Source organism: Pseudophryne corroboree, chromosome 6 (genome assembly GCF_028390025.1).
Source record: "Pseudophryne corroboree isolate aPseCor3 chromosome 6, aPseCor3.hap2, whole genome shotgun sequence".
In the NCBI taxonomy this organism is placed as follows: Eukaryota; Metazoa; Chordata; class Amphibia; order Anura; family Myobatrachidae; genus Pseudophryne; species Pseudophryne corroboree.
Genome location: NC_086449.1, coordinates 350,043,644 through 350,067,963, shown reverse-complemented (window position 1 = coordinate 350,067,963; position 24,320 = coordinate 350,043,644). Strand labels below are relative to the sequence as shown.

The following is a 24,320-nucleotide window of genomic DNA, read 5'->3' as shown; positions in this document are numbered from 1 at the left end:
CTTGTTGCCAGAGGTATCATGTGCTGGGTTTCAGGCTTGTTGCCAGGGGGTAATATTCATTGCCAGGGGTTTCATGCACTGGGTGTCATGCTCGTTGCTAGGGGGTAATGCTTGTTGCCAGGGATTTCATGAGCTGGGTGTTGTGTTTGTAATGCTTGTTGCTAGGGTTGTGCTCCCAGTGCCACATATGCCCCCAGTGCCAGATATTCCCCCACAGTGCCAGGTACACATATGCCCCCAGGGCCAAATATGTCCCTCCAGTGCCAAATATGCTCCCCCAGTGCCAAATATGCCCCCCCAAGTGCCAAATATGCTCCTCCCCAGTGCCAAATATGCTCCTCCCCAGTGCCAAACATGCCCCCCCAAGTGCCAAATATGCTCCCCCAGTGCCAAACATGCCCCCCAGTGCCAAATATGCTCCCCCCCCTTCCCCAGTGCCAAATATGCTCCCCCAGTGCCAGGTATACCCCCCCCCCTTCCCCCGGGCTCCCCTGCTGCTGTGCTGTGCTGTTTTGGGAAGGAGGGACATGAAGGGCACAGCGCGCGCCTCCCCTGTGTGTCCTTCCTGCGTCTCCGGCGGCAGCGGCGTGTCTATCAAATGAAGTGCCGGTTCGTGAGCCAATCCGAGCTCATGAACGGGCACTTCATTTAACAGGCACGCAGCTGCTGCCGGAGCCCCAGGAAGGACACACAGGAGAGGCACGCACTGTGCCCTCCATGTCCCTCCTTCCCAAAACAGAATCAGTGGCGGAAGCTAGGGCGCCCCGCAGCCCTGCACGCCTCAAAGTGATCGGGGGGGGGTTACGCCACTGCATGCGCAGTAGTATCATGTTCGCTGCGCTGCAAAAAACGTCAGCGAGCGATCAACTCAGAATGACCCCACATGGTTTTGCCCAACTGCTAACAAATTTGCTGCTGCGATCAGGTCTAAATTAGGCCCAATATTAGGGTGCTTTAATAATGAACTTCACATTATTACAAACCAGCTCCAAGGATTACACTTCTGATGGCTAATGCGTCCCAATATACCTCAAAATTGTTTTGTTTTTTACAAACAATATAAGATGCCTTTACATGTGTAAAATATTCAGAAAGTGATCTGAGATCTTTAAGATGAACCAAACAAATCAAAGAGCATCTGGATACAAAGGGTCTCACACTAATCAATTACTCCATGTAAAGTATCAGTAGAACAGTGTCTCCAGAAGTGAGAGCCACAATGCACTTTGTACATTAGGACTTTCTCTGGGTGTACAGGTAAGTGAAAAGAAGTGAAGAACATGGGGTTAGAGTCCCATTAGTTCACACCAGAACCATTTTTTTCTTTCAAAATTATATACAGTATACAGCATTTGTGTTGTAAGAAAAGAGTGCAGCCAGTGGCGAAGCATGTCATCGATGGTCCATTGCAATGACTGTCCACCCGCCTGATGCCTCCTGATTGGGAAGCCATTCAGTATGGACTCAAGGAACCTCTTTGCTCTTCTGAGCATGCATGTGGGTCAGCGCATGTGCAGTGAAGCCCCAACATGCTGGTATATGCACTGTTGAAAGTTTAATTTCTACTGATAAATTTGTTTTGAAATTTTGTAAATAAATGATTATACTTTTGTTCTTATGTTTTATTTATCAGGAGAAGACCCGAAAAGAGACACTCCAGAAGCTGCAGAATTTGGAAATGGAATATATGGCGTTGCAGAAAGCGTATGCACTATTGCAGAAGCAGCTAGAAATCAGTCAGAAGGCAGAGGCAGAGAAGGTACGCTTATAGGGGAAAAAAATGGCATATGGTCATAATAAAGGAAACTATTTTTATTTTGTTTTACAGCTACTCTTGAACCTTTTTTGCTGAATACATTATTTATGTAATAATTTTATTATCTTAGATAATCTAGAAATTATGAATTATGAAATTAGGGGGAATTATGAATAATGGTACTGAGCTCTTAACTTAATCATTAGAATTTTTTTTTAAATTTAAATACAAAAATTGTTATGAGTATCTGCAGAGAGAGGGGCATATTTATTTTAGGTTTCTCTTGAAAAGCATTCTTAATTAGAACAACATCATATGTTGTTTTTAAATAGATATATGTTATTTGTACAGTATATATCTGTTATTTGTACAGTATGTCTTGAATAAATGGTTTTGGAGCAGTTTTGAAAATGTTTGAACAAAGGCGATATAACACACCGACTAAATAACTTTTCTAAATCATTGATTGGGGTTCTGTATGTATAACACACCGACTAAATAACTTTCCTAAATCATTGATTGGGGGTTCTGTATGCTTGCTAACAATCAGTGTTGACAGTCATTATTTAGACACCATAATGTTGACCTGTACATTATGACGACAAAATGTCAACAATTTCAGAATGTTGACAACCATAATGTTGACTTGCAATCTGCCGACACTGACAAAATGCCAACATGCTCAAAATGTTGAAAGACAAAATATCGACTGGTACATATTGTTGACACCAAATTTTAAGCCTAACACCAACCCTAATCGTAATCTTAACCCCAAAACCAACCCTAAAATTTCTATTCTCAACATTTTAGCCATGTCGACCTTATAACTGTGTTAACATTTCACGTGTCAACATGTTGGTGTCCACATTTTAACCATGTTGACATTATTACTGTCAACATTGTGATTGTCAGCAACAAGACTACATCCCCATTGACTGTGTGTTGTTCCTGGAATAGGACAGATGTTATGCTGTAAAATTATGTAAAGGACCTGAGTACTCATATATATATATTTTTTTAGATAAGTGAAGTCTCAGGAGGTGCAGAATCAACTGTACAGGAACAAACTGACACAACTGAAATAAAGGGTATGGAAACACAAGAAAACACAGAGGACAATGTTAATCTTATTAAATGTCCAAGCTCACCAATTCCAATATATATGGAAATCGAGGATTCTACACAAGTAGGGTCAATACCTGTTGTGGACACTGTAAGTCAAGGTGAACAACTAGAAACTCTTCAGATAAATGAGGTTATTCCGTTGGTTATACCTATGCATTCACCATTGTCCTTCCTGGAGACCAGTTCAGAGGAAGCATATGTGATTGATATAAGTGACAACCAACGAATGAATGTGATGAATAAAGATGCATCTGAACCTACTGCAGTTTCAAGCGGGATGAAGGACGTGGAAAGAGATGAAGTTACACTTAAGGTCAGGGAGATTTCCGATGACAGTCTGACAGAAAATGTCAGCATTGCAGGCATTTTATCCAGTGAAGTTGAAATGATGGAGGATGTGAAGGAACAACCACGTTTAGGAGACATATCTGTTGGATCCTTGACTAGACCAGCAAGCACATCACAGGAAGTGAAAGCAATAGTAACAGATGAAAATTTAGTTAGTGAAGAAATTCCCAATGTGGAGACTCAAATACATTGTTTAGATATGTCTGAAAATGTCCTGGATATCGATTTTGCATGTGACAGTTCATCAAAGTTATTATCAAGTGAACAAAATCAGTCTGTGGCAACTCTTCTTCGTGATGTTAAAAAAGCTCTGGAGTCAGGAGTGACCAGTAATGGGGAAAGTTCCATAGATTCTAGTTCTTTAAACTCTCCAACGGCTTTACCATTGGGGGAAGATCATTATGAAGCAGAACATTATGAAGTAGAACTAATTCCACCTTTGGCACCCAAAGAAGAGACACACAGGCAAGAGCTTGTGACATCAGTAACTAAGAGCACAAATGCAACAGAGACGCAGCCCAAGACAGTTGAACTATCCACAACTTCACATACAGATAGTCAACAAAATGTTCAGGACAATAAGGCAAAACAAGAAAAGCAGGATCACAGTTTGGTAACAACGCTGAAAAATTCCTTGTTGATGTTGTTACACATAAAAACAGCAGATGTTGTAGATCATAAGCCAGATGAAAAAGGTAAAACAAAAATTGATGGTGCCCATCTACAGTCACCTGTAGATAGTTATTTACCTGAAAGAAACTTAAGTCCGCCAAGTCCCAGGAAAATGTATGAATCTGGCAAAGATAGTGACTCCCCACAGAGCACAGAGAGTATGCATTCCAGTTCCACATCAGGTAAACTGACCCCAGCTTCTGAGGAAGACATGGTTCAGAATGGGGATTCTTTGCCAACAAGTCCAGCCATTCCTTTGACTGATTCCTCAAAGAAAGATGATATAATATCTCAAGTGTCAAGTGCCCCACTGAGTCCAGTAACACCTAGGAGGAGTTCAAAAGCCACACAGGAGGGAACTGTCTTGAGCAAGGAAGATCTAAGTTTTAGTCCATCAACTTCAAGAAAAATAGCAGCTAAAATAGCATCGGGCACAGATTTTACTGCTGCCCTATCTGTACCTTCCATAGTCGTTGGTAGCCTACCTGCTGAACAAACCCTTGAAAGTATGCATTTTGATTCTGAAAGCGACAGCAGCCGCAAATGGAAATCTACTGAAAATCTAGTTCCAATTCCTTCAGCAACTCCAGAAGAGCTGGCTTCTGGTGCACGCCGTAAAATATTTCTCCCTAAGTCTAAACAACTGGATGATGAAAATATTGGAAGCACAGACTCACTTTCACCTCCCTCCAGAAAAGAGAGCCCCAATGTGTCTCCAGGACAATCTAGAAGGAATAAGTCCTTCTTGACTTCCCAATCTCCACCCATTGAGAAACGTTCCCCTGGCACAATACGAAGGTTGGGAGTCCTGGAAGTTCCAAAGATACATGAAGAAGAAGTAGATAAAGGGAAGGATGCAGAATCTGGTGCACAGGAAACAAAAAGTACTTTGTCTAAAGAAGATGCACAGTCTACAGAAACTAAAAAAGTAAATGATCCTTATAAAGGTGAGGCACTAAATGAGTTACAGAACAGTGGTCTGCTAGTTTCTGTATCATCAATAATATTACTGTAGAGCAATCAGTATAGAAAAACTAAAACACAATAATTCAATTGCTAGATTCTAATAAGCCAGTTGCGGATAAGTTAGTAAATTTCTGCTATTTGTATAGTTACAGTCAGAAATCTACAGTACATTCATAAGAATCAAGATTTATGAGTAGTTGTAGTTGTACTAGTTTTTCATTCATTGCTAATAATTGATTTTGAACACAGCTTTAGAAATGTTGACATTTCGTGAATATGGGGCCTATTAATTATACTATTGGCCTCCAACAATTAAGTTTAACTGGTTGAGAGCTGCAGCAGTGGCTACTTAACTACCAAAGCATTTCAGCATTACTCCTGTGCAGGGACTTCTGCTCCGAAAAGCAGCTGTCCTTGTGATCCCTAACTTACAATACTTTAATTGGTAGAGGCATTACAGTTTTGATGCTGCAGTGATCCAAGTGACCACGGGCGCCAAATAGGAGGTGGTCCGTGGCATGAAGAAACCCCTGACAATGAGCAGGAAGTTTAATAGTAGATAGCCTCACTGTTTGGCATAATTTGTAAGGGGCATTACTGTGTGGAAAATAATATGGTATCAGGGGCATAACCCCCTGGCTACTGGCAACCACACCCGGCTCCTGTGCTCTGCTCCTGAAGCTGCTCTCTCACTCTGCCGCTCATTCAGTGCTCCCACTCAGACCAGCACTCCTCTCACCGAGACGTTACCCACAGCATATGACTCACTGGTAGGCTCCTCAGCTCGGTGAGTTGTAGGGGTTGCTAGGTGATGCCTCTCCATTCCCGGGCAGCGCACACCACTTTGGGGAACCGGAGATATACAACTCCAAAGCAGTGGTCCCAATCTAATTACTATTCCCAGCCAGATCTAAGGTTCTGTCTGAGTTACAGTTTTTCTGAGGGTATACTCCAAAAGCTGGCACTCTCCCTTTTTGGTGGACACTGGCATTGTCTCTACTAACCCTAGAACCAGAGATATCAGCCTTCCAGCAGCTGGTCCCTGCTACAGCTCCACATGCCTGATATGCAGTTTTATATTTTCGTCAGTGGATTGCTCTGTCTCCTGAACTCTGATCCCCAAGTCCCCAGTATCTCCTGAAAGGTGGGACTCTCTAGTTTTTTTTATCCCCATGAAAGCTAAGAAATCTATTACCAGGAACTGGAGATTTCTGCAGTCAAGCAAGCTGCCCTCCCGGCAGAAAATTATGAATATTACGTGCACTCCACTATGCGCCCCTCCCTTGCGTATTAAACACCTCCTACCACCCTGAAAGTCATGTACCGTGGCCCCTTCATTCACCCTAATGCCCTCTTCTAAGGTTTAGTGGTCTCCTGCCCCATCTCCCACCATCTGTGTAGTAAAGGAGTAATTAGCAGAAATTACCGCTCCAGCTCCTACACGCTGAGCAGAAGATAGAACACCCCCTATCACCTGCGGGACATCAAAGATGCTACTTATATCACCACCCACCCCTAACGCTGGAGGATGGGTAGGGACCCAGTGCATTGCTTTGCCAGGGGCCTATACTGCTGTTAACACGGCCCTGAGCAAACACCATACACATGTTCCTCTTTGCTCACAACTACAAAATGGGATACACTCATGATCGCACAGTGGGGGTAATTCAGAGTTGATCGCAGTGGCGTAACTAGAAATTTTTCTCCCCCAAGCCAAAAAATTCTTCGGTGCCCCCCCCCCCCCCCCCCCCATAATTGGCACTAGTAAAGGGACAAATATGCGCGCGCCGCAAAAAGGGGGCTTGGCTTCATTGAAATGGGTGTGGCTTCGCATAAAGGGGCGTGGCATTGCAGAAAAAGACTACCTTATACTACAGTTTTGCAACCTGCACACCCAGACGTTAGCCACCACAGGAAAGAAAAATAATCCTGATTCATGCCCCTTACATTATTTGTAATTTTTCCTACTTATAGTAATGCCCAGTATACATTATGCCACATACTGCAATGGCCCTTAGACATTATGCCACACACAATAATGCACATGACACAATATGCACACACCGTAATGCCCCCGACATATTATGCCACACACCGTAATGCCTGTGACACATTATGACGGGGGGTCATTCCGAGTTGTTCGCTCGCAAGCGGATTTTAGCAGATTTGCTCATGCTAAGCCGCCGCCTACTGGGAGTGAATCTTAGCATCTTAAAATTGCAAACGATGTTTTCGCAATATTGCGATTACACACCTCGTAGCAGTTTCTGAGTAGCTCCAGACTTACTCGGCATCTGCGATCATTTCAGTGCTTGTCGTTCCTGGTTTGACGTCACAAACACACCCAGACACTCCTCCGTTTCTCCGGCCACTCCTGCGTTTTTTACGGAAACGGTAGCGTTTTTTCCCACACGCCCATAAAACGGCCTGTTTCCGCCCAGTAACACCCATTTCCTGTCAATCACATTACGATCGCCAGAACGATGAAAAAGCCGTGAGTAAAATTCCTAACTGCATAGCAAATTTACTTGGCGCAGTCGCAGTGCGGACATTGCGCATGCGCATTAAGCGGAAAATCGCTGCGATGCGAAGATTTTTACAGAGCGAATAACTCGGAATGACCCCCAGGAATCGCAATGCCCGTTATACATTATGCTACACACTGCAATGCCCCTGATACATTATAGCACATACAATGTCTGTGACACATTATGACACACACCACAATGACCCTGAGACATTATACCACATACCACAATGCCCGTGATATAGTATACAACACACCGTAATGCCTGACACATTATGACACACACCGCAATGTCCGTGATACATTATGCCACACACTGCAATGACCCTGAGACATTATACCACATATCACAGTGCCCGTGATATAGTATACCATACACCGTAATGCCTGTGACACATACCGCAATGCCCGTTATACCCTATGCCACACACCGCAATGCCCGTTATACATTATGCCACACTGCAATGCCCCTGAGACATTATACCACATACCACAATGCCGGTGATATAGTATGCCACACACCGTAATGCCTGTGACACATTATGACACACACCGCAATGTCCATGATACATTATGCCACACACCGCAATGCCCATTACACATTAAGTCCTACAGTAAGGCTTCTAATTACTTTTAAATTACCTGTTTGTTGCCAGGGGTTTCATGCTCTTGGTTCCATGCACGGTGCCAGGGGTTTTCATGCTCAGGGTGTCATGCTCGTTGCCAGGGGTTTCATGCACTGGGTGTCATGCTCGTTGTCAGGGGTTTCATACACTGGGTGTCATGCTCGTTGCTAGGGGGTAGTGCTTGTTGCTAGGGCTGTGCTCCCAGTGCCACATATGCCCCCAGTGCCAGATATTCCCCCACAGTGCCAGGTACTCACATGCCCCCAGTGCCAAATATAGCCCCCGCATGTGCCAGGTACACATATACCCCCCCAGTGCCACATATGCCCCCAGTGCCAGATATTCCCCCACAGTGCCAGGTACTCACATGCCCCCAGTGCCAAATATACCCCCCCCCATGTGCCAGGTACACATATACCCCCCCAGTGCCACATATGCCCCCTCAGTGCCACATATGCCCCCCGAAGTGCAAAATATGCTCCCCCTCCCCCTGTGCTGAATATGCTCCCCCAGTGCCAGTTAAATTCCCCCCCCCCCCCCCCGCTGTTTTGTGATGGAGGGACATGGAGGGCACAGCGCGCGCCTCTCCTGTGTACCTCCTGGGTCTCCGGCGGGTCTGTTAAAGGAAGTGGCGGTTCGTGAGCCAATCAGAGATCGGTGCCCTCCGTGTCCCTCCATCACAGCAGCGGAGGGAAGAAGGGAGAGGAGACAGCAGATTGACATGCGGACGCATGTCAATCTGCGCTAAATCAGTGGCAGCGCCCCCGCAGCCCTGCGCTCCCAAGCCACCGCGAGGGCTGCTGGGGCAGTAGTTACGCCACTGGTTGATCGCAGCAGCAAGTTTGTTAGCAATTGGGCAAAACCACGTGCAGTGAGTGCAGGTGGATAACATTTGCAGAGAGAGTTAGATTTGGGTGGGTTATATTGTTTCTGTGCAGGGTAAATACTGGCTGCTTTATTTTTACACTGCAATGTAGATTTCAGTTAGAACACACCACACCCAAATCTAAAGGCGGGTACACACAGGAGATTTATCCCGGAGATGTGTGCTGAGCGATCTATCACAGACCGCTCAGCACACATCTCTCCCCCACTCAGCACAGCGCAATGTGTGCTGAGCGAGGCCCAGCAGTGAAATGAGTGATCTCACTAGATTGGGCATGCATGCATGCCCAATTTAGAGCCGGCAACAGCGACGTGCTGTGCCTTGCATCGCTGTCGCCGGCACCCCTACACATGGAGTGCTGTTCTTAATTTCTAAGCAATCTGGTCAGATTGTTTAGAAATTAAGTGAACATCGCTCTGTGAGTACCCCCCTTAACTCTCTCTGCACGTGGTTTATCTGCCCCACCTGCAGTGCACATGGTTTTGCCCATTAGCTAACAAATTTGCTGCTGCGATCAGATCTGAATTAGGCCCCATGAGCAATTCCAAATGTTTATACATGTGGCACAGCTATTTACAGTTTTACATTATTTTATAACACGGAATTTACAGGGAAATTGGCATTTATATGATTCTTGATAACGTAGCACACTCATTGAAAGTTATTTACTTCAATGACCTGTCTACACACACATAGGAATCTAAGCATTAATGGTGTATCATTCTTTGTTGTTTGCTCAGCAGCAGTACCCATTACAAACATTATGTATGATGGAACTAAATTTTATGGTTTTAAAAAATCTAGCATCAGTAGTGGAGTCTGAATACAGTAATTTCTGTATGTGTATAGGATAAAATTAAATAATTCTACTAGATCAGGAACGTCCATTTGTTTCAATTGAGTGTGACTGCAGAAGGTCCAGTGCTGATCTGGAAACTGTAAGGTGAATCTGATGTGTACAGTTCATGTAATTTAAATTGTTAATGGGTACATTACATTAATATAGTATTGTCTCAATATAGTCTTTGATGTAAAGTTTACATTTTTTGGAGTTGATTCATTTTTTCAAACTGATGGAAACAAGTTAAGAAAGCTTGATTTGTAATTTTCTTTCAAGAGCAAAATCAATATTATTTTGATCCGTTGTCGCTGGGCTAAAAGGGCTAGGGGCCTATAGGCTGGTGTCTACTCTGCCTATTTGGTAATCCGGCACTGAAGGTCATATTTATTTTCCCACAAGATTTTCCTTACTTGTTACCATGCAAGTTACCAGAGGCGTCGGAATGGGTGGGGCAAGGGGGCAACTTGTCCCTTTCCCCCCCAAACATGAGAGGCACCGCCAATGGGCCTAATTCAGAGTTGATCGCAGCAGCAAATTTGTTAGCAGTTAGGCAAAACCATGTGCACTGCAGGGGGGGCAGATATAACATGTTCAGAGAGAGTTAGATTTGGGTGGGGTGTGTTCAAACTGAAATTTAAATTGCAGTGTAAAAATAAAGCAGCCAGTATTTACCCTGCACAGAAACAAAATAACCCTCCGAAATCTAACTCTCTCTCTGCACATGTTATATCGGCCCCCCTGCAGTGCACATGGTTTTGCCCAACTGCTAACAAATTTGCTGCTGCCATCAGCTCTGAATTACCCCCAATGTACACAGGAGGAGCGATATGCGGTCATTTCAAAGACCGCACATCATAACCTCCATGCAACACTGGGACCAGGCAACGGCGCTCTCCCACCCGGCCCCAACTCCCAGCAGAGCAGTGCCGCAATTTGTGGGTGTTTGTGGCCTAATGCAGAGGCGTGCCCGTCTCCATGAGAGACCTGTAGCTGTGCTGCTGTGTAATCAGGACCAGTACAGTAGTGTCTCCACTGGCGTGCGCAGCACATTTTATTAGGGGGTGCACCGTCGGAGGGGTGTGTCTAGCACCGCCTTTTGGGCGTGTCTAGCACCATCTATTGATGGTCAACGCATATAAAATATCCACCTTTGTACCAATCCTAATAAAGCAGATACATTGGCCCTCATTCCGAGTTGTTCGCTCGCTAGCCGCTTTTCGCAGCAGTGCACACGCTAAGCCGCCGCCCTCTGGGAGTGTATCTTAGCATAGCAGAATTGCGAACGAAAGATTCGCAAAATTGCGAATAGAAATTTCTTAGCAGTTTCTGAGTAGCTCCACACTTACTCTGCCACTGCGATCAGTTCAGTCAGTTTCGTTCCTGGTTTGACGTCACAAACACACCCAGCGTTCGCCCAGACACTCCCCCGTTTCTCCAGCCACTCCCGCGTTTTTCCCAGAAACGGCAGCGTTTTTTCACACACACCCATAAAACGGCCAGTTTCCGCCCAGAAACACCCACTTCCTGTCAATCACACTCCGATCACCAGAACGAAGAAAAAACCTCGTAATGCCGTGAGTAAAATACCAAACTTCTTAGCAAATTTACTTGGCGCAGCCGCAGTGCGAACATTGCGCATGCGCAGTTAGCGGAAAATCGCACCGATGCAAAGGAAAATAACGAGCGAACAACTCGGAATGAGGGCCATTGTCAGATTTTGTGGTGTGCACCAAACACCCCTGATGGCACTCACTGCAATTACACTGCTCCTCCTTAGCCTGGTCTGGCTCCCCCTCTCTTTACCCTGCAAGCTGCAGCAGCTTACTTACAAGTCAGTCACTCACTGACACTGACAGTCACAGACTAGTTACTGCTGCTGCTGGAAAAACAAGTGACTTGTCAATGCTGCTGCCGACCGTCTGCCAGTATTGAATTTGTCTTCCTAAGAGGAACGCTGGCTGCATGCTGCTCCTCATCAGTGGCTGGCGTTGGCATAGCATAGAAGGAGAGAGGTGGGCGTGTGACGGATGGGCGTGCGAGCAGCATGACGTAATCACATCACATCACACTGTTTTTGTACATGGAGGTGGAGCTGGGAATTTGAAAGCCGGTGGCAGTGGCATCCTTGATTAACCCAGGCGTCCAGTCAGTAATGCAGTCCTGACAGGGTGCAGCGCAGAGGGGACAGTAATCAGCCTGCTCGGCAATCACTGCATCAGGCATGTGAGATCGGGGTGCCAGACATTAGGGGGTGCCTGTGCGCACCAGGCACCCCCCCTGCGCACACCTATGAGTGTCTCTCCCATTCCATCTCTCTCCCAAACACTCTTGCTCCTCTCTCTCTCTTTCTCTCCCTAGCACTTTCGCATCTCTCTCTCCCTAACACTCTCGCTCCTCTCTCTCTATCCCGTTAACACTCTCGCTCCTTTCTCTCTCTCTCCAACACTCTCGCTCTCTTTATCTCCTCCTAACACACTCTCTCTCTCCTCTCTCCCTAGCACTCTCTCCTATCTCTCTCTCCCTAACACTCTTGCTCCTCTCTCTCTCTGTTTCTTCCTAACACTCGCTCCTCTCTCTCCCTAACACCCGCGCTCCTATCTCTCTCTTTCTCTCCGTAACACTCTCTCTTTCCTCTTTCTCTCTCTCCCTAACACTCTCGCTCCCCTCTCTCTCCCTGACACTCTCGCTCCTCTGTCTCTATCCCCTTAACACTCTTGCTCCTTTCTCTCTTCTCTCTCTCCCTAACACTCTCTCCATCCACTCTCTCTACTTAACAATCTTGCTCCTCTCTCTTTCTCTCCCTAACACTCTCTCTCCTCTCTTTCCCTAACACTCTCTCTCCTCTCTTTCCCTCCCTAACACCCTCGCTCTCTCTCTCCCTAACACTCTCTCCTTTCTCTCTCCAACACACTCTCCTCTCTAACACTCTCACTCTTCTCTCTCTCTCTCTCCCTAACACTCTCTCCTCTCTCTCTCCAACACTCGCAACTCTCTCTCTCTCTCTAACACTCTCACTCTTCTCTCTTTCTTTCTCTCCCTAACGCTCTCCTCTCCCTCCCTAACACTCTCACTCCCCTCTCTATCTCTCTCCCTAACACTCTCTCTCCTCTTGCTCCTTTCTCTCCTTGACACTGTCTCTCTCTACCTGATACTGTCCTTCGCTCTCCCTCTCTCTCCCTGACACCTGTCTCTCCCCCCCTTCTTTCCCTGACACTCTCCCTCTCTCTTTCCACCTTCTCCCCACCGTGGTGCCATTGCCGCCTCCATTTCGTCCCCGTAGTACCGCCTCCTCCTCCCAGTGGCTCCGCCCCCAGGGATGTCAAATAAGGGTATATCTTGCCCCCCCAGTTTATAAATGTTCTGACGACCCTGCAAGTTACAAAAGGGTACCAACATGTGATGCTCCCTTGGCTTTGTGCCCGGGGCGCGACATTATTTGCACACCCCTCATTATGGCCTTGCATTGTTGTATATAAACCTACCTTTTACTGCGTATTGTGTGCTTTATGATATTGCCAGCACTGGACCACAAGAAAACTGTAAACCCATCGTAAATGACTTACCAAGATGTTTTACTGTGCTGTTAATTATTAGAGTGAAACTTTTTAGGTACAAAGCATAGTTGTGTCTTTGCAAACAGGAAGTCTTGTTGCAAATGTAATTATCTATTATGACCACCTGCAGATAGTATCCTATGCTGAAAAAAAAAACTACTGCATGAATCAAACTCTCTCTTTCAGATGGGTGTGGCATTGAGGGTCGATGACACTTAGGTCGACAGTGTCTAGGTTGACCACTATTGGTCGACAGTAACTAGGTCAACAGGGATTCTAGGTCGACAGGGTTTCACGGTCGACAGGGTTTCACGGTCGACATGTTCTAGATCGACCGGTCAAATGGTTGACATGAGTTAAAAAAAAAATGTTTAATTTTCTCCGTACAGTGACCAGGAACCCCAATTAGTGCACCGTGTCCCCTTGCATGGCGAGCGAATCATAGTCCACGTGGATCGTTAAGTATGAAAAAGTTCAAAAAAATAAAAAAATTGTGAAAAACTCATGTCGACCTTTTGACCTGTTGACCTAGAGACCCTGTCATCCTAGTTACTGTCGACCAATAGTGGTCGACCTAGACATTGTCGACCTAGAGACCTGATAGCCTTTCTGATTACCATCCAATTTGCTTACGTTGTTTCACATGCTTCCTTCCCTCACATGGGCATATTTATCATGAAACATTGTGCAATGAGAATGTTTACTTTTCAATTCTCACTGTATTCTCACACAATTTTTCAGTATTCATTATGCTCCCATCAGAAAAGTATCACTTCCAAAAAACTGGTCTTTTGGAGAAGACAGCCTTTCAGAAAGTGGTCATTTTCACCCCTGCAGCACACTTGTCTCCTCTGTTTTTTTCATGCTGCACAAGGGAGATATTGTTATACATACATATATATATATATATATATATATATATATACACACAAAGATACACAAAGCTTGGATTAGCACTCACCTTGTACAGATTACAACATGCTCCAAGCCGCCTTCTGGAAGTAGTAAACAAACTTTAAACAAATCCGAGAAGCAGCGGCACTTAGACGTTAAATTAAAAAAAATGCTAAATTTTGTCGAAAATAAAGCATTTTCGGAGTTTGATGAATGTCAAAATGTCTACATCCCCTGGGGAGTGCTGAAATTGTGACATTTAAAAGATCTGTTAATGAATATTCCCCACAATCTTGCCAACACTCCATGGAGACTGCAATGACTATGGTAGTCAATGATTTTATCATGTCTAAACTAGAGATGAGCGGGTTCGGTTTCTCTGAATCCGAACCCGCACGAACTTCATGTTTTTTTTCACGGGTCCGAGCGACTCGGATCTTCCCGCCTTGCTCGGTTAACCCGAGCGCGCCCGAACGTCATCATGACGCTGTCGGATTCTCGCGAGACTCGGATTCTATATAAGGAGCCGCGCGTCGCCGCCATTTTCACACGTGCATTGAGATTGATAGGGAGAGGACGTGGCTGGCGTCCTCTCCATTTAGATTAGGAGAGAGAGAGAGAGATTGACCTGAGGCTGATACTGTAGAAGAGAGTGCAGAGTTTAGTGACTGACCACAGTGACCACCAGCAGTGCAGTTGTTTTATTTAATATATCCGTTCTCTGCCTGAAAAAAACGGTACACACAGTGACTCAGTCACATACCATATCTGTGTGCACTGCTCAGCCCAGTGTGCTGCATGCCTGCATCATCTATGTATATATTATATATCTGACTGTGCTCAGCTCACACAGCTTATAATTGTGGGGGAGACTGGGGAGCACTGCAGTGCCAGTTATAGGTTATAGCAGGAGCCAGGAGTACAAGACAGTCACATACCATATCTGTGTGCACTGCTCAGCCCAGTGTGCTGCATCATCTATGTATATATTATATATCTGACTGTGCTCAGCTCACACAGCTTATAATTGTGGGGGAGACTGGGGAGCACTGCAGTGCCAGTTATAGGTTATAGCAGGAGCCAGGAGTACATATTATATTAAAATTAAACAGTGCACACTTTTGCTGCAGGAGTGCCACTGCCAGTGTGACTGACCAGTGACCTGACCACACTGACCACCAGTATAGTTAGTAGTATACTATATTGTGATTGCCTGAAAAAGTTAAACACTCGTCGTGTGACTTCACTTGTGTGGTGTTTTTTTTTTTATTCTATAAAAAACTCATTCTGCTGACAGACAGTGTCCAGCAGGTCCGTCATTATATAATATATATACCTGTCCGGCTGCAGTAGTGATATATATATATTTTTTATATCATTATTTATCATCCAGTCGCAGCAGACACAGTACGGTAGTTCACGGCTGTAGCTACCTCTGTGTCGGCACTCGGCAGTCCATCCATAATTGTATACCACCTACCCGTGGTTTTTTTTCCTTTCTTCTTTATACATACATACTACTACATCTCTTTATCAACCAGTCTATATTAGCAGCAGACACAGTACAGTACGGTAGTTCACGGCTGTGGCTACCTCTGTGTCGGCACTCGGCAGTCCGTCCATAATTGTATACCACCTAACCGTGGTTTTTTTTTCTTTCTTCTTTATACATACATACTACGACATCTCTTTATCAACCAGTCTATATTAGCAGCAGACACAGTACAGTACGGTAGTTCACGGCTGTGGCTACCTCTGTGTCGGCACTCGGCAGTCCGTCCATAATTGTATACCACCTAACCGTGGTTTTTTTTTCTTTCTTCTTCATACATACATACTACGACATCTCTTTATCAACCAGTCTATATTAGCAGCAGACACAGTACAGTACGGTAGTTCACGGCTGTGGCTACCTCTGTGTCGGCACTCGGCAGTCCGTCCATAATTGTATACCACCTAACCGTGGTTTTTTTTTCTTTCTTCTTTATACATACATACTACGACATCTCTTTATCAACCAGTCTATATTAGCAGCAGACACAGTACAGTACGGTAGTTCACGGCTGTGGCTACCTCTGTGTCGGCACTCGGCAGTCCGTCCATAATTGTATACCACCTAACCGTGGTTTTTTTTTCTTTCTTCTTCATACATACATACTACGACATCTCTTTATCAACCAGTCTATATTAGCAGCAGACACAGTACAGTACGGTAGTTCACGGCTGTGGCTACCTCTGTGTCGGCACTCGGCAGTCCGTCCATAATTGTATACCACCTACCCGTGGTTTTTTTTTCTTTCTTCTTTATACATACATACTACTACATCTCTTTATCAACCAGTCTATATTAGCAGCAGACACAGTACGGTAGTTCACGGCTGTAGCTACCTCTGTGTCGGCACTCGGCAGTCCGTCCATAATTGTATACCACCTACCCGTGGTTTTTTTTTCTTTCTTCTTCATACATACATACTACGACATCTCTTTATCAACCAGTCTATATTAGCAGCAGACACAGTACAGTACGGTAGTTCACGGCTGTGGCTACCTCTGTGTCGGCACTCGGCAGTCCGTCCATAATTGTATACCACCTAACCGTGGTTTTTTTTTTCTTTCTTCTTCATACATACATACTACGACATCTCTTTATCAACCAGTCTATATTAGCAGCAGACACAGTACGGTAGTTCACGGCTGTAGCTACCTCTGTGTCGGCACTCGGCAGTCCGTCCATAATTGTATACTAGTATCCATCCATCTCCATTGTTTACCTGAGGTGCCTTTTAGTTGTGCCTATTAAAATATGGAGAACAAAAATGTTGAGGTTCCAAAATTAGGGAAAGATCAAGATCCACTTCCACCTTGTGCTGAAGCTGCTGCCACTAGTCATGGCCGAGACGATGAAATGCCAGCAACGTCGTCTGCCAAGGCCGATGCCCAATGTCATAGTACAGAGCATGTCAAATCCAAAACACCAAATATCAGTAAAAAAAGGACTCCAAAACCTAAAATAAAATTGTCGGAGGAGAAGCGTAAACTTGCCAATATGCCATTTACCACACGGAGTGGCAAGGAACGGCTGAGGCCCTGGCCTATGTTCATGGCTAGTGGTTCAGCTTCACATGAGGATGGAGGCACTCAGCCTCTCGCTAGAAAAATGAAAAGACTCAAGCTGGCAAAAGCAGTAGCACCGCAAAGAACTGTGCGTTCTTCGAAATCCCAAATCCACAAGGAGAGTCCAATTGTGTCGGTTGCGATGCCTGACCTTCCCAACACTGGACGTGAAGAGCATGCGCCTTCCACCATTTGCACGCCCCCTGCAAGTGCTGGAAGGAGCACCCGCAGTCCAGTTCCTGATAGTCAGATTGAAGATGTCAGTGTTGAAGTACACCAGGATGAGGAGGATATGGGTGTTGCTGGCGCTGGGGAGGAAATTGACCAGGAGGATTCTGATGGTGAGGTGGTTTGTTTAAGTCAGGCACCCGGGGAGACACCTGTTGTCCGTGGGAGGAATATGGCCGTTGACATGCCTGGTGAAAATACCAAAAAAATCAGCTCTTCGGTGTGGAACTATTTCAACAGAAATGCGGACAACAGGTGTCAAGCCGTGTGTTCCCTTTGTCAAGCTGTAATAAGTAGGGGTAAGGACGTTAACCACCTCGGAACATCCTCCCTTATACGTCACCTGCAGCGCATTCATAATAAGTCAGTGACAAGTTCAAAAACTTTGGGTGACAGCGGAAGCAGTCCACTGACCAGTAAATCCCTTCCTCTTGTAACCAAGCTCACGCAAACCACCCCACCAACTCCCTCAGTGTCAATTTCCTCCTTCCCCAGGAATGCCAATAGTCCTGCAGGCAATGTCACTGGCAATTCTGACGAGTCCTCTCCTGCCTGGGATTCCTCTGATGCATCCTTGCGTGTAACGCCTACTGCTGCTGGCGCTGCTGTTGTTGCTGCTGGGAGTCGATGGTCATCCCAGAGGGGAAGTCGTAAGCCCACTTGTACTACTTCCAGTAAGCAATTGACTGTTCAACAGTCCTTTGCGAGGAAGATGAAATATCACAGCAGTCATCCTGCTGCAAAGCGGATAACTGAGGCCTTGACAACTATGTTGGTGTTAGACGTGCGTCCGGTATCCGCCGTTAGTTCACAGGGAACTAGACAATTTATTGAGGCAGTGTGCCCCCGTTACCAAATACCATCTAGGTTCCACTTCTCTAGGCAGGCGATACCGAGAATGTACACGGACGTCAGAAAAAGACTCACCAGTGTCCTAAAAAATGCAGTTGTACCCAATGTCCACTTAACCACGGACATGTGGACAAGTGGAGCAGGGCAGGGTCAGGACTATATGACTGTGACAGCCCACTGGGTAGATGTATGGACTCCCGCCGCAAGAACAGCAGCGGCGGCACCAGTAGCAGCATCTCGCAAACGCCAACTCTTTCCTAGGCAGGCTACGCTTTGTATCACCGGTTTCCAGAATACGCACACAGCTGAAAACCTCTTACGGCAACTGAGGAAGATCATCGCGGAATGGCTTACCCCAATTGGACTCTCCTGTGGATTTGTGGCATCGGACAACGCCAGCAATATTGTGTGTGCATTAAATATGGGCAAATTCCAGCACGTCCCATGTTTTGCACATACCTTGAATTTGGTGGTGCAGAATTATTTAAAAAACGACAGGGGCGTGCAAGAGATGCTGTCGGTGGCCAGAAAAATTGCGGGACACTTTCGGCGTACAGGCACCACGTACAGAAGACTGGAGCACCACCAAAAACTACTGAACCTGCCCTGCCATCATCTGAAGCAAGAAGTGGTAACGAGGTGGAATTCAACCCTCTATATGCTTCAGAGGTTGGAGGAGCAGCAAAAGGCCATTCAAGCCTATACAATTGAGCACGATATAGGAGGTGGAATGCACCTGTCTCAAGCGCAGTGGAGAATGATTTCAACGTTGTGCAAGGTTCTGATGCCCTTTGAACTTGCCACACGTGAAGTCAGTTCAGACACTGCCAGCCTGAGTCAGGTCATTCCCCTCATCAGGCTTTTGCAGAAGAAGCTGGAGACATTGAAGGGGGAGCTAACACGGAGCGATTCCGCTAGGCATGTGGGACTTGTGGATGGAGCCCTTAATTCGCTTAACAAGGATTCACGGGTGGTCAATCTGTTGAAATCAGAGCACTACATTTTGGCCACCGTGCTCGATCCTAGATTTAAAGCCTACCTTGGATCTCTCTTTCCGGCAGACACAAGTCTGCTGGGGTTGAAAGACCTGCTGGTGAGAAAATTGTCAAGTCAAGCGGAACGCGACCTGTCAACATCTCCTCCTTCACATTCTCCCGCAACTGGGGGTGCGAGGAAAAGGCTCAGAATTCCGAGCCCACCCGCTGGCGGTGATGCAGGGCAGTCTGGAGCGACTGCTGATGCTGACATCTGGTCCGGACTGAAGGACCTGACAACGATTACGGACATGTCGTCTACTGTCACTGCATATGATTCTCTCACCATTGAAAGAATGGTGGAGGATTATATGAGTGACCGCATCCAAGTAGGCACGTCACACAGTCCATACTTATACTGGCAGGAAAAAGAGGCAATTTGGAGGCCATTGCACAAACTGGCTTTATTCTACCTAAGTTGCCCTCCCACAAGTGTGTACTCCGAAAGAGTGTTTAGTGCCGCCGCTCACCTTGTCAGCAATCGGCGTACGAGGTTACATCCAGAAAATGTGGAGAAGATGATGTTCATTAAAATGAATTATAATCAATTCCTCCGCGGAGACATTGACCAGCAGCAATTGCCTCCACAAAGTACACAGGGAGCTGAGATGGTGGATTCCAGTGGGGACGAATTGATAATCTGTGAGGAGGGGGATGTACACGGTGATATATCGGAGGGTGATGATGAGGTGGACATCTTGCCTCTGTAGAGCCAGTTTGTGCAAGGAGAGATTAATTGCTTCTTTTTTTGGGGGGGTCCAAACCAACCCGTCATATCAGTCACAGTCGTGTGGCAGACCCTGTCACTGAAATGATGGGTTGGTTAAAGTGTGCATGTCCTGTTTTGTTTATACAACATAAGGGTGGGTGGGAGGGCCCAAGGACAATTCCATCTTGCACCTCTTTTTTCTTTTCTTTTTCTTTGCGTCATGTGCTGTTTGGGGAGGGTTTTTTGGAAGGGACATCCTGCGTGACACTGCAGTGCCACTCCTAAATGGGCCCGGTGTTTGTGTCGGCCACTAGGGTCGCTAATCTTACTCACACAGTCAGCTACCTCATTGCGCCTCTTTTTTTCTTTGCGTCATGTGCTGATTGGGGAGGGTTTTTTGGAAGGGACATCCTGCGTGACACTGCAGTGCCACTCCTAAATGGGCCCGGTGTTTGTGTCGGCCACTAGGGTCGCTAATCTTACTCACACAGTCAGCTACCTCATTGCGCCTCTTTTTTTCTTTGCGTCATGTGCTGATTGGGGAGGGTTTTTTGGAAGGGACATCCTGCGTGACACTGCAGTGCCACTCCTAAATGGGCCCGGTGTTTGTGTCGGCCACTAGGGTCGCTAATCTTACTCACACAGTCAGCTACCTCATTGCGCCTCTTTTTTTCTTTGCGTCATGTGCTGATTGGGGAGGGTTTTTTGGAAGGGACATCCTGCGTGACACTGCAGTGCCACTCCTAAATGGGCCCGGTGTTTGTGTCGGCCACTAGGGTCGCTAATCTTACTCACACAGTCAGCTACCTCATTGCGCCTCTTTTTTTCTTTGCGTCATGTGCTGATTGGGGAGGGTTTTTTGGAAGGGACATCCTGCGTGACACTGCAGTGCCACTCCTAAATGGGCCCGGTGTTTGTGTCGGCCACTAGGGTCGCTAATCTTACTCACACAGTCAGCTACCTCATTGCGCCTCTTTTTTTCTTTGCGTCATGTGCTGATTGGGGAGGGTTTTTTGGAAGGGACATCCTGCGTGACACTGCAGTGCCACTCCTAAATGGGCCCGGTGTTTGTGTCGGCCACTAGGGTCGCTTATCTTACTCACACAGTCAGCTACCTCATTGCGCCTCTTTTTTTCTTTGCGTCATGTGCTGATTGGGGAGGTTTTTTTGGAAGGGACATCCTGCGTGACACTGCAGTGCCACTCCTAGATGGGCCAGGTGTTTGTGTCGGCCACTAGTGTCGCTTAGCTTAGTCATCCAGCGACCTTGGTGCAAATTTTAGGACTAAAAATAATATTGTGAGGTGTGAGGTATTCAGAATAGACTGAAAATGAGTGGAAATTATGGTTTTTGAGGTTAATAATAATATGGGATCAAAATGACCCCCAAATTCTATGATTTAAGCTGTTTTTTAGTGTTTTTTTAAAAAAACACCCGAATCCAAAACACACCCGAATCCGACAAAAAAAATTCGGTGAGGTTTTGCCAAAACGCGGTCGAACCCAAAACACGGCCGCGGAACCGAACCCAAAACCAAAACACAAAACCCGAAAAATTTCAGGCGCTCATCTCTAGTCTAAACTTAAAGGTCATTACTCACTACTGGTTCTCCTGGACTTCTTGTTTGCATTTGACACTGCTCGGAACTCACTTCTCATATAAGTGCTACATTCCCTAGGTCTTCTGGGCACTGTAATTTCCTGGTTCTCATCATACTTATCAAAGAACTCCTGCTCATTTGTATCTGGACTTAGCTCCTCTCTACTTCCTCTGTCAATAGTAGTACCAAAAGCTTTGGTACTCCTAGACCCCTGTTCTTTTCTATCTATACACTTCTCTTTAAATTAGTAAGCTACTATAGATTTTAGCAAATATCCTGTGCATAGAACATACAAATGTATCCTCTCCCAATCTCTCACCATCTGTGCTGGTCCCCGTTACTGAATGTCTTTCTGACATTTCACCTTGGATAACTCTTGCAGTTCAAACTCAGCCTTTCAACAACTGAGCTAATAATATTCCCCTGCAGTCAATAAAAGCTAGCTAACTGATATATCTATTTCTGTTGACAACAGACAATAAAGACTACTACTCAATAAAGTCTACTTCTCAAGCTCAGTGCCTATGGTGGTCATTCCGAGTTGTTCGCTCGCTGCTATTTTTAGCAGAATTGCTAATAGGCTAAAATCCGGCAGTTCTGCGCATGCGTATGCACAGCAGGGCGCACGCGCTAAGCAATTTTACACAAAACTATGCTATTTTACTCACGGGCGTGTTTGTGACGTCAAACCAGGAACTAAACGGACTGAGGTGATCGCAATCTAGGAGTAGGTCTGAAGCTACTCAGAAACTGCAAGGAAATACTTATAGCAGAATTGCTAATCTTTCGTTAGCAATTGCTAATCTTTCGTTAGCAATTCTGCTATGCTAAGATACACTCCCAGAGGGCGGCGGCTTTGTGTTTGCATTTCTGCTAAAAGTAGCTAGCGAGCGAACAACTCGTAATGAGGGCCCATGTGCAATCCTTGACTCTGAACCGTACTTTTTCCCCACATATCCAACCTCTATCTAAATCATGTTGCATACATGTACAAAACTTTTTCAGAATATTAATGTCTCTCACACAGGAATTGTGTATTCAGAATTTCCTACACTGATGATTTCAGTTCCTGTCTTACTGGTCTTCTCCTTACCAGCCTTTCATTACAATCCAATTAGAATGCAGCCACTAATTCTGTTATACACTCTTGTATTGCTGGTCTACTCATCAGTCCCTACATCGGTTGCTTGTATTTTACTAAACACAATATGAAATACTTCTATTAATATGCAAAGCCATTAACAAACCTGCACCAAAATAAATTGCTTCACTTGTCCCAAAATATCCTCCAAGTCCACCCTCTGCTCTGTCCAATATCTGTCATTCATCTACACTCATTCCCGTTTAAAGGACTTTACTTGGGCTGCACCCACTGTGGCATTACCTCCCTTGTACAAGAACACTTTGCCCTAACTTACAAACCTTCAAGCATTCCCTGAAAATCACACCCTTATGTAAACTTATCATATTTCAGAACAGTCTTCTTAGCCTTTGTAGGCTGTATACCACCGTATTACACAGTTTACTCAAAATGTTTATTCCATTTTTATTGGGGGAGATGAATAAAACCTTGGATAGAAATAAAGTGGAGGAGTTGCCCAAATCAATCAATTTGCTTCTAGCTGTCATTTCTCTTGCAAGGGTCCACAGGGTTTCCACAGGATACATTGGGATATGGTGGAGCGACAGTGGATTTGCACCAAACGGTCAAAGCTTTTCGGCCTCCCAGCATGCAGCAGGATACATGGACGGGCCCCGTCCATGTATCCCGCCTCCTGGCTCAGGCAAATCAGTTGTTTGGTGTGGCAGGAGCCGGTTCGCAACCGTGCTTACCACGAGTACAGTGCTGTTTCGGCGGGCGTCCGTGACGGATATACTAGCAGGTCCAGCAGACGTTACCAGGCTGTGGCTGGAGCACAGGGAGAAGGTAAGGTATCGGTTCCGCTTAGAGGGGGAAGGCAGACACAGCCGCACTGTGTTGGGAGGAGACTACCAAAAGTTGTTGACGCGGCTGCCACCGAGAGTGCACCAGCGCTAGGCCTTAGGGATCATAGGCTCCAGGGGTAGTATAAGGCCGCGATCCCTATGGTTGATGTCAGCAGTGGGGAGTCAGACGCTCCCCTGGTCGCCCCTCCCCCCGGTTCATGACCAGTTTTCTCTTAGTCTCCCGCCATAAACTGTTTTTCCCGCTTCCGTCTGAGACGCTGTGTACTCAGGGGTCCCACTCGCAACATAGGCGGCTGTGTGACCGGTGTGTCAGTGTTCACTTGGGCGTCTGTGTTCACTATACGTTCACGGAGCGATGGTGTCCACTCAGCGTTCGCAAATGTATTGATCACTCCTGGAAGCGGGGTGAGTCTCCCTGTATCCCACTCTACTGAGCCGGGTAATACAGCACATAGGGGTCTATTTACTAAGCCTTGGATGGAGATAAAGTCACTGGAGATAAAGTACCGGCTCCTAAAGGCTATGTCACAGGCTGTGTTTGAAAAATGACACTTAGGAGCCGATTGGCTGGTACTTTATCTCCAGTGACTTTATCTCCATCCAAAGCTTAGTAAATAGACTGCTAAGTCTCTATCTACCTT

At 45.9% G+C, this 24,320-nt stretch overlaps 1 protein-coding gene across 3 annotated transcripts in view; it reads left to right on the top strand.

Annotated features, from left to right (window-relative positions):
- Positions 1-24,320, top strand: part of ALPK3 (alpha kinase 3) — a 204,118-nt gene that overhangs the window by 120,829 nt on the left and 58,969 nt on the right. For all 3 annotated transcript variants that reach the window (XR_010179291.1, XM_063926567.1, XM_063926568.1), the window contains 2 exons: positions 1,634-1,759; positions 2,778-4,848. Coding sequence is in view for 2 of the 3 variants with exons in the window: in XM_063926567.1 (XP_063782637.1) it covers positions 1,634-1,759; positions 2,778-4,848 (2,197 nt within the window). In the remaining variant the exon portion in view is untranslated. The remainder of the gene's footprint in view (positions 1-1,633; positions 1,760-2,777; positions 4,849-24,320) is intronic.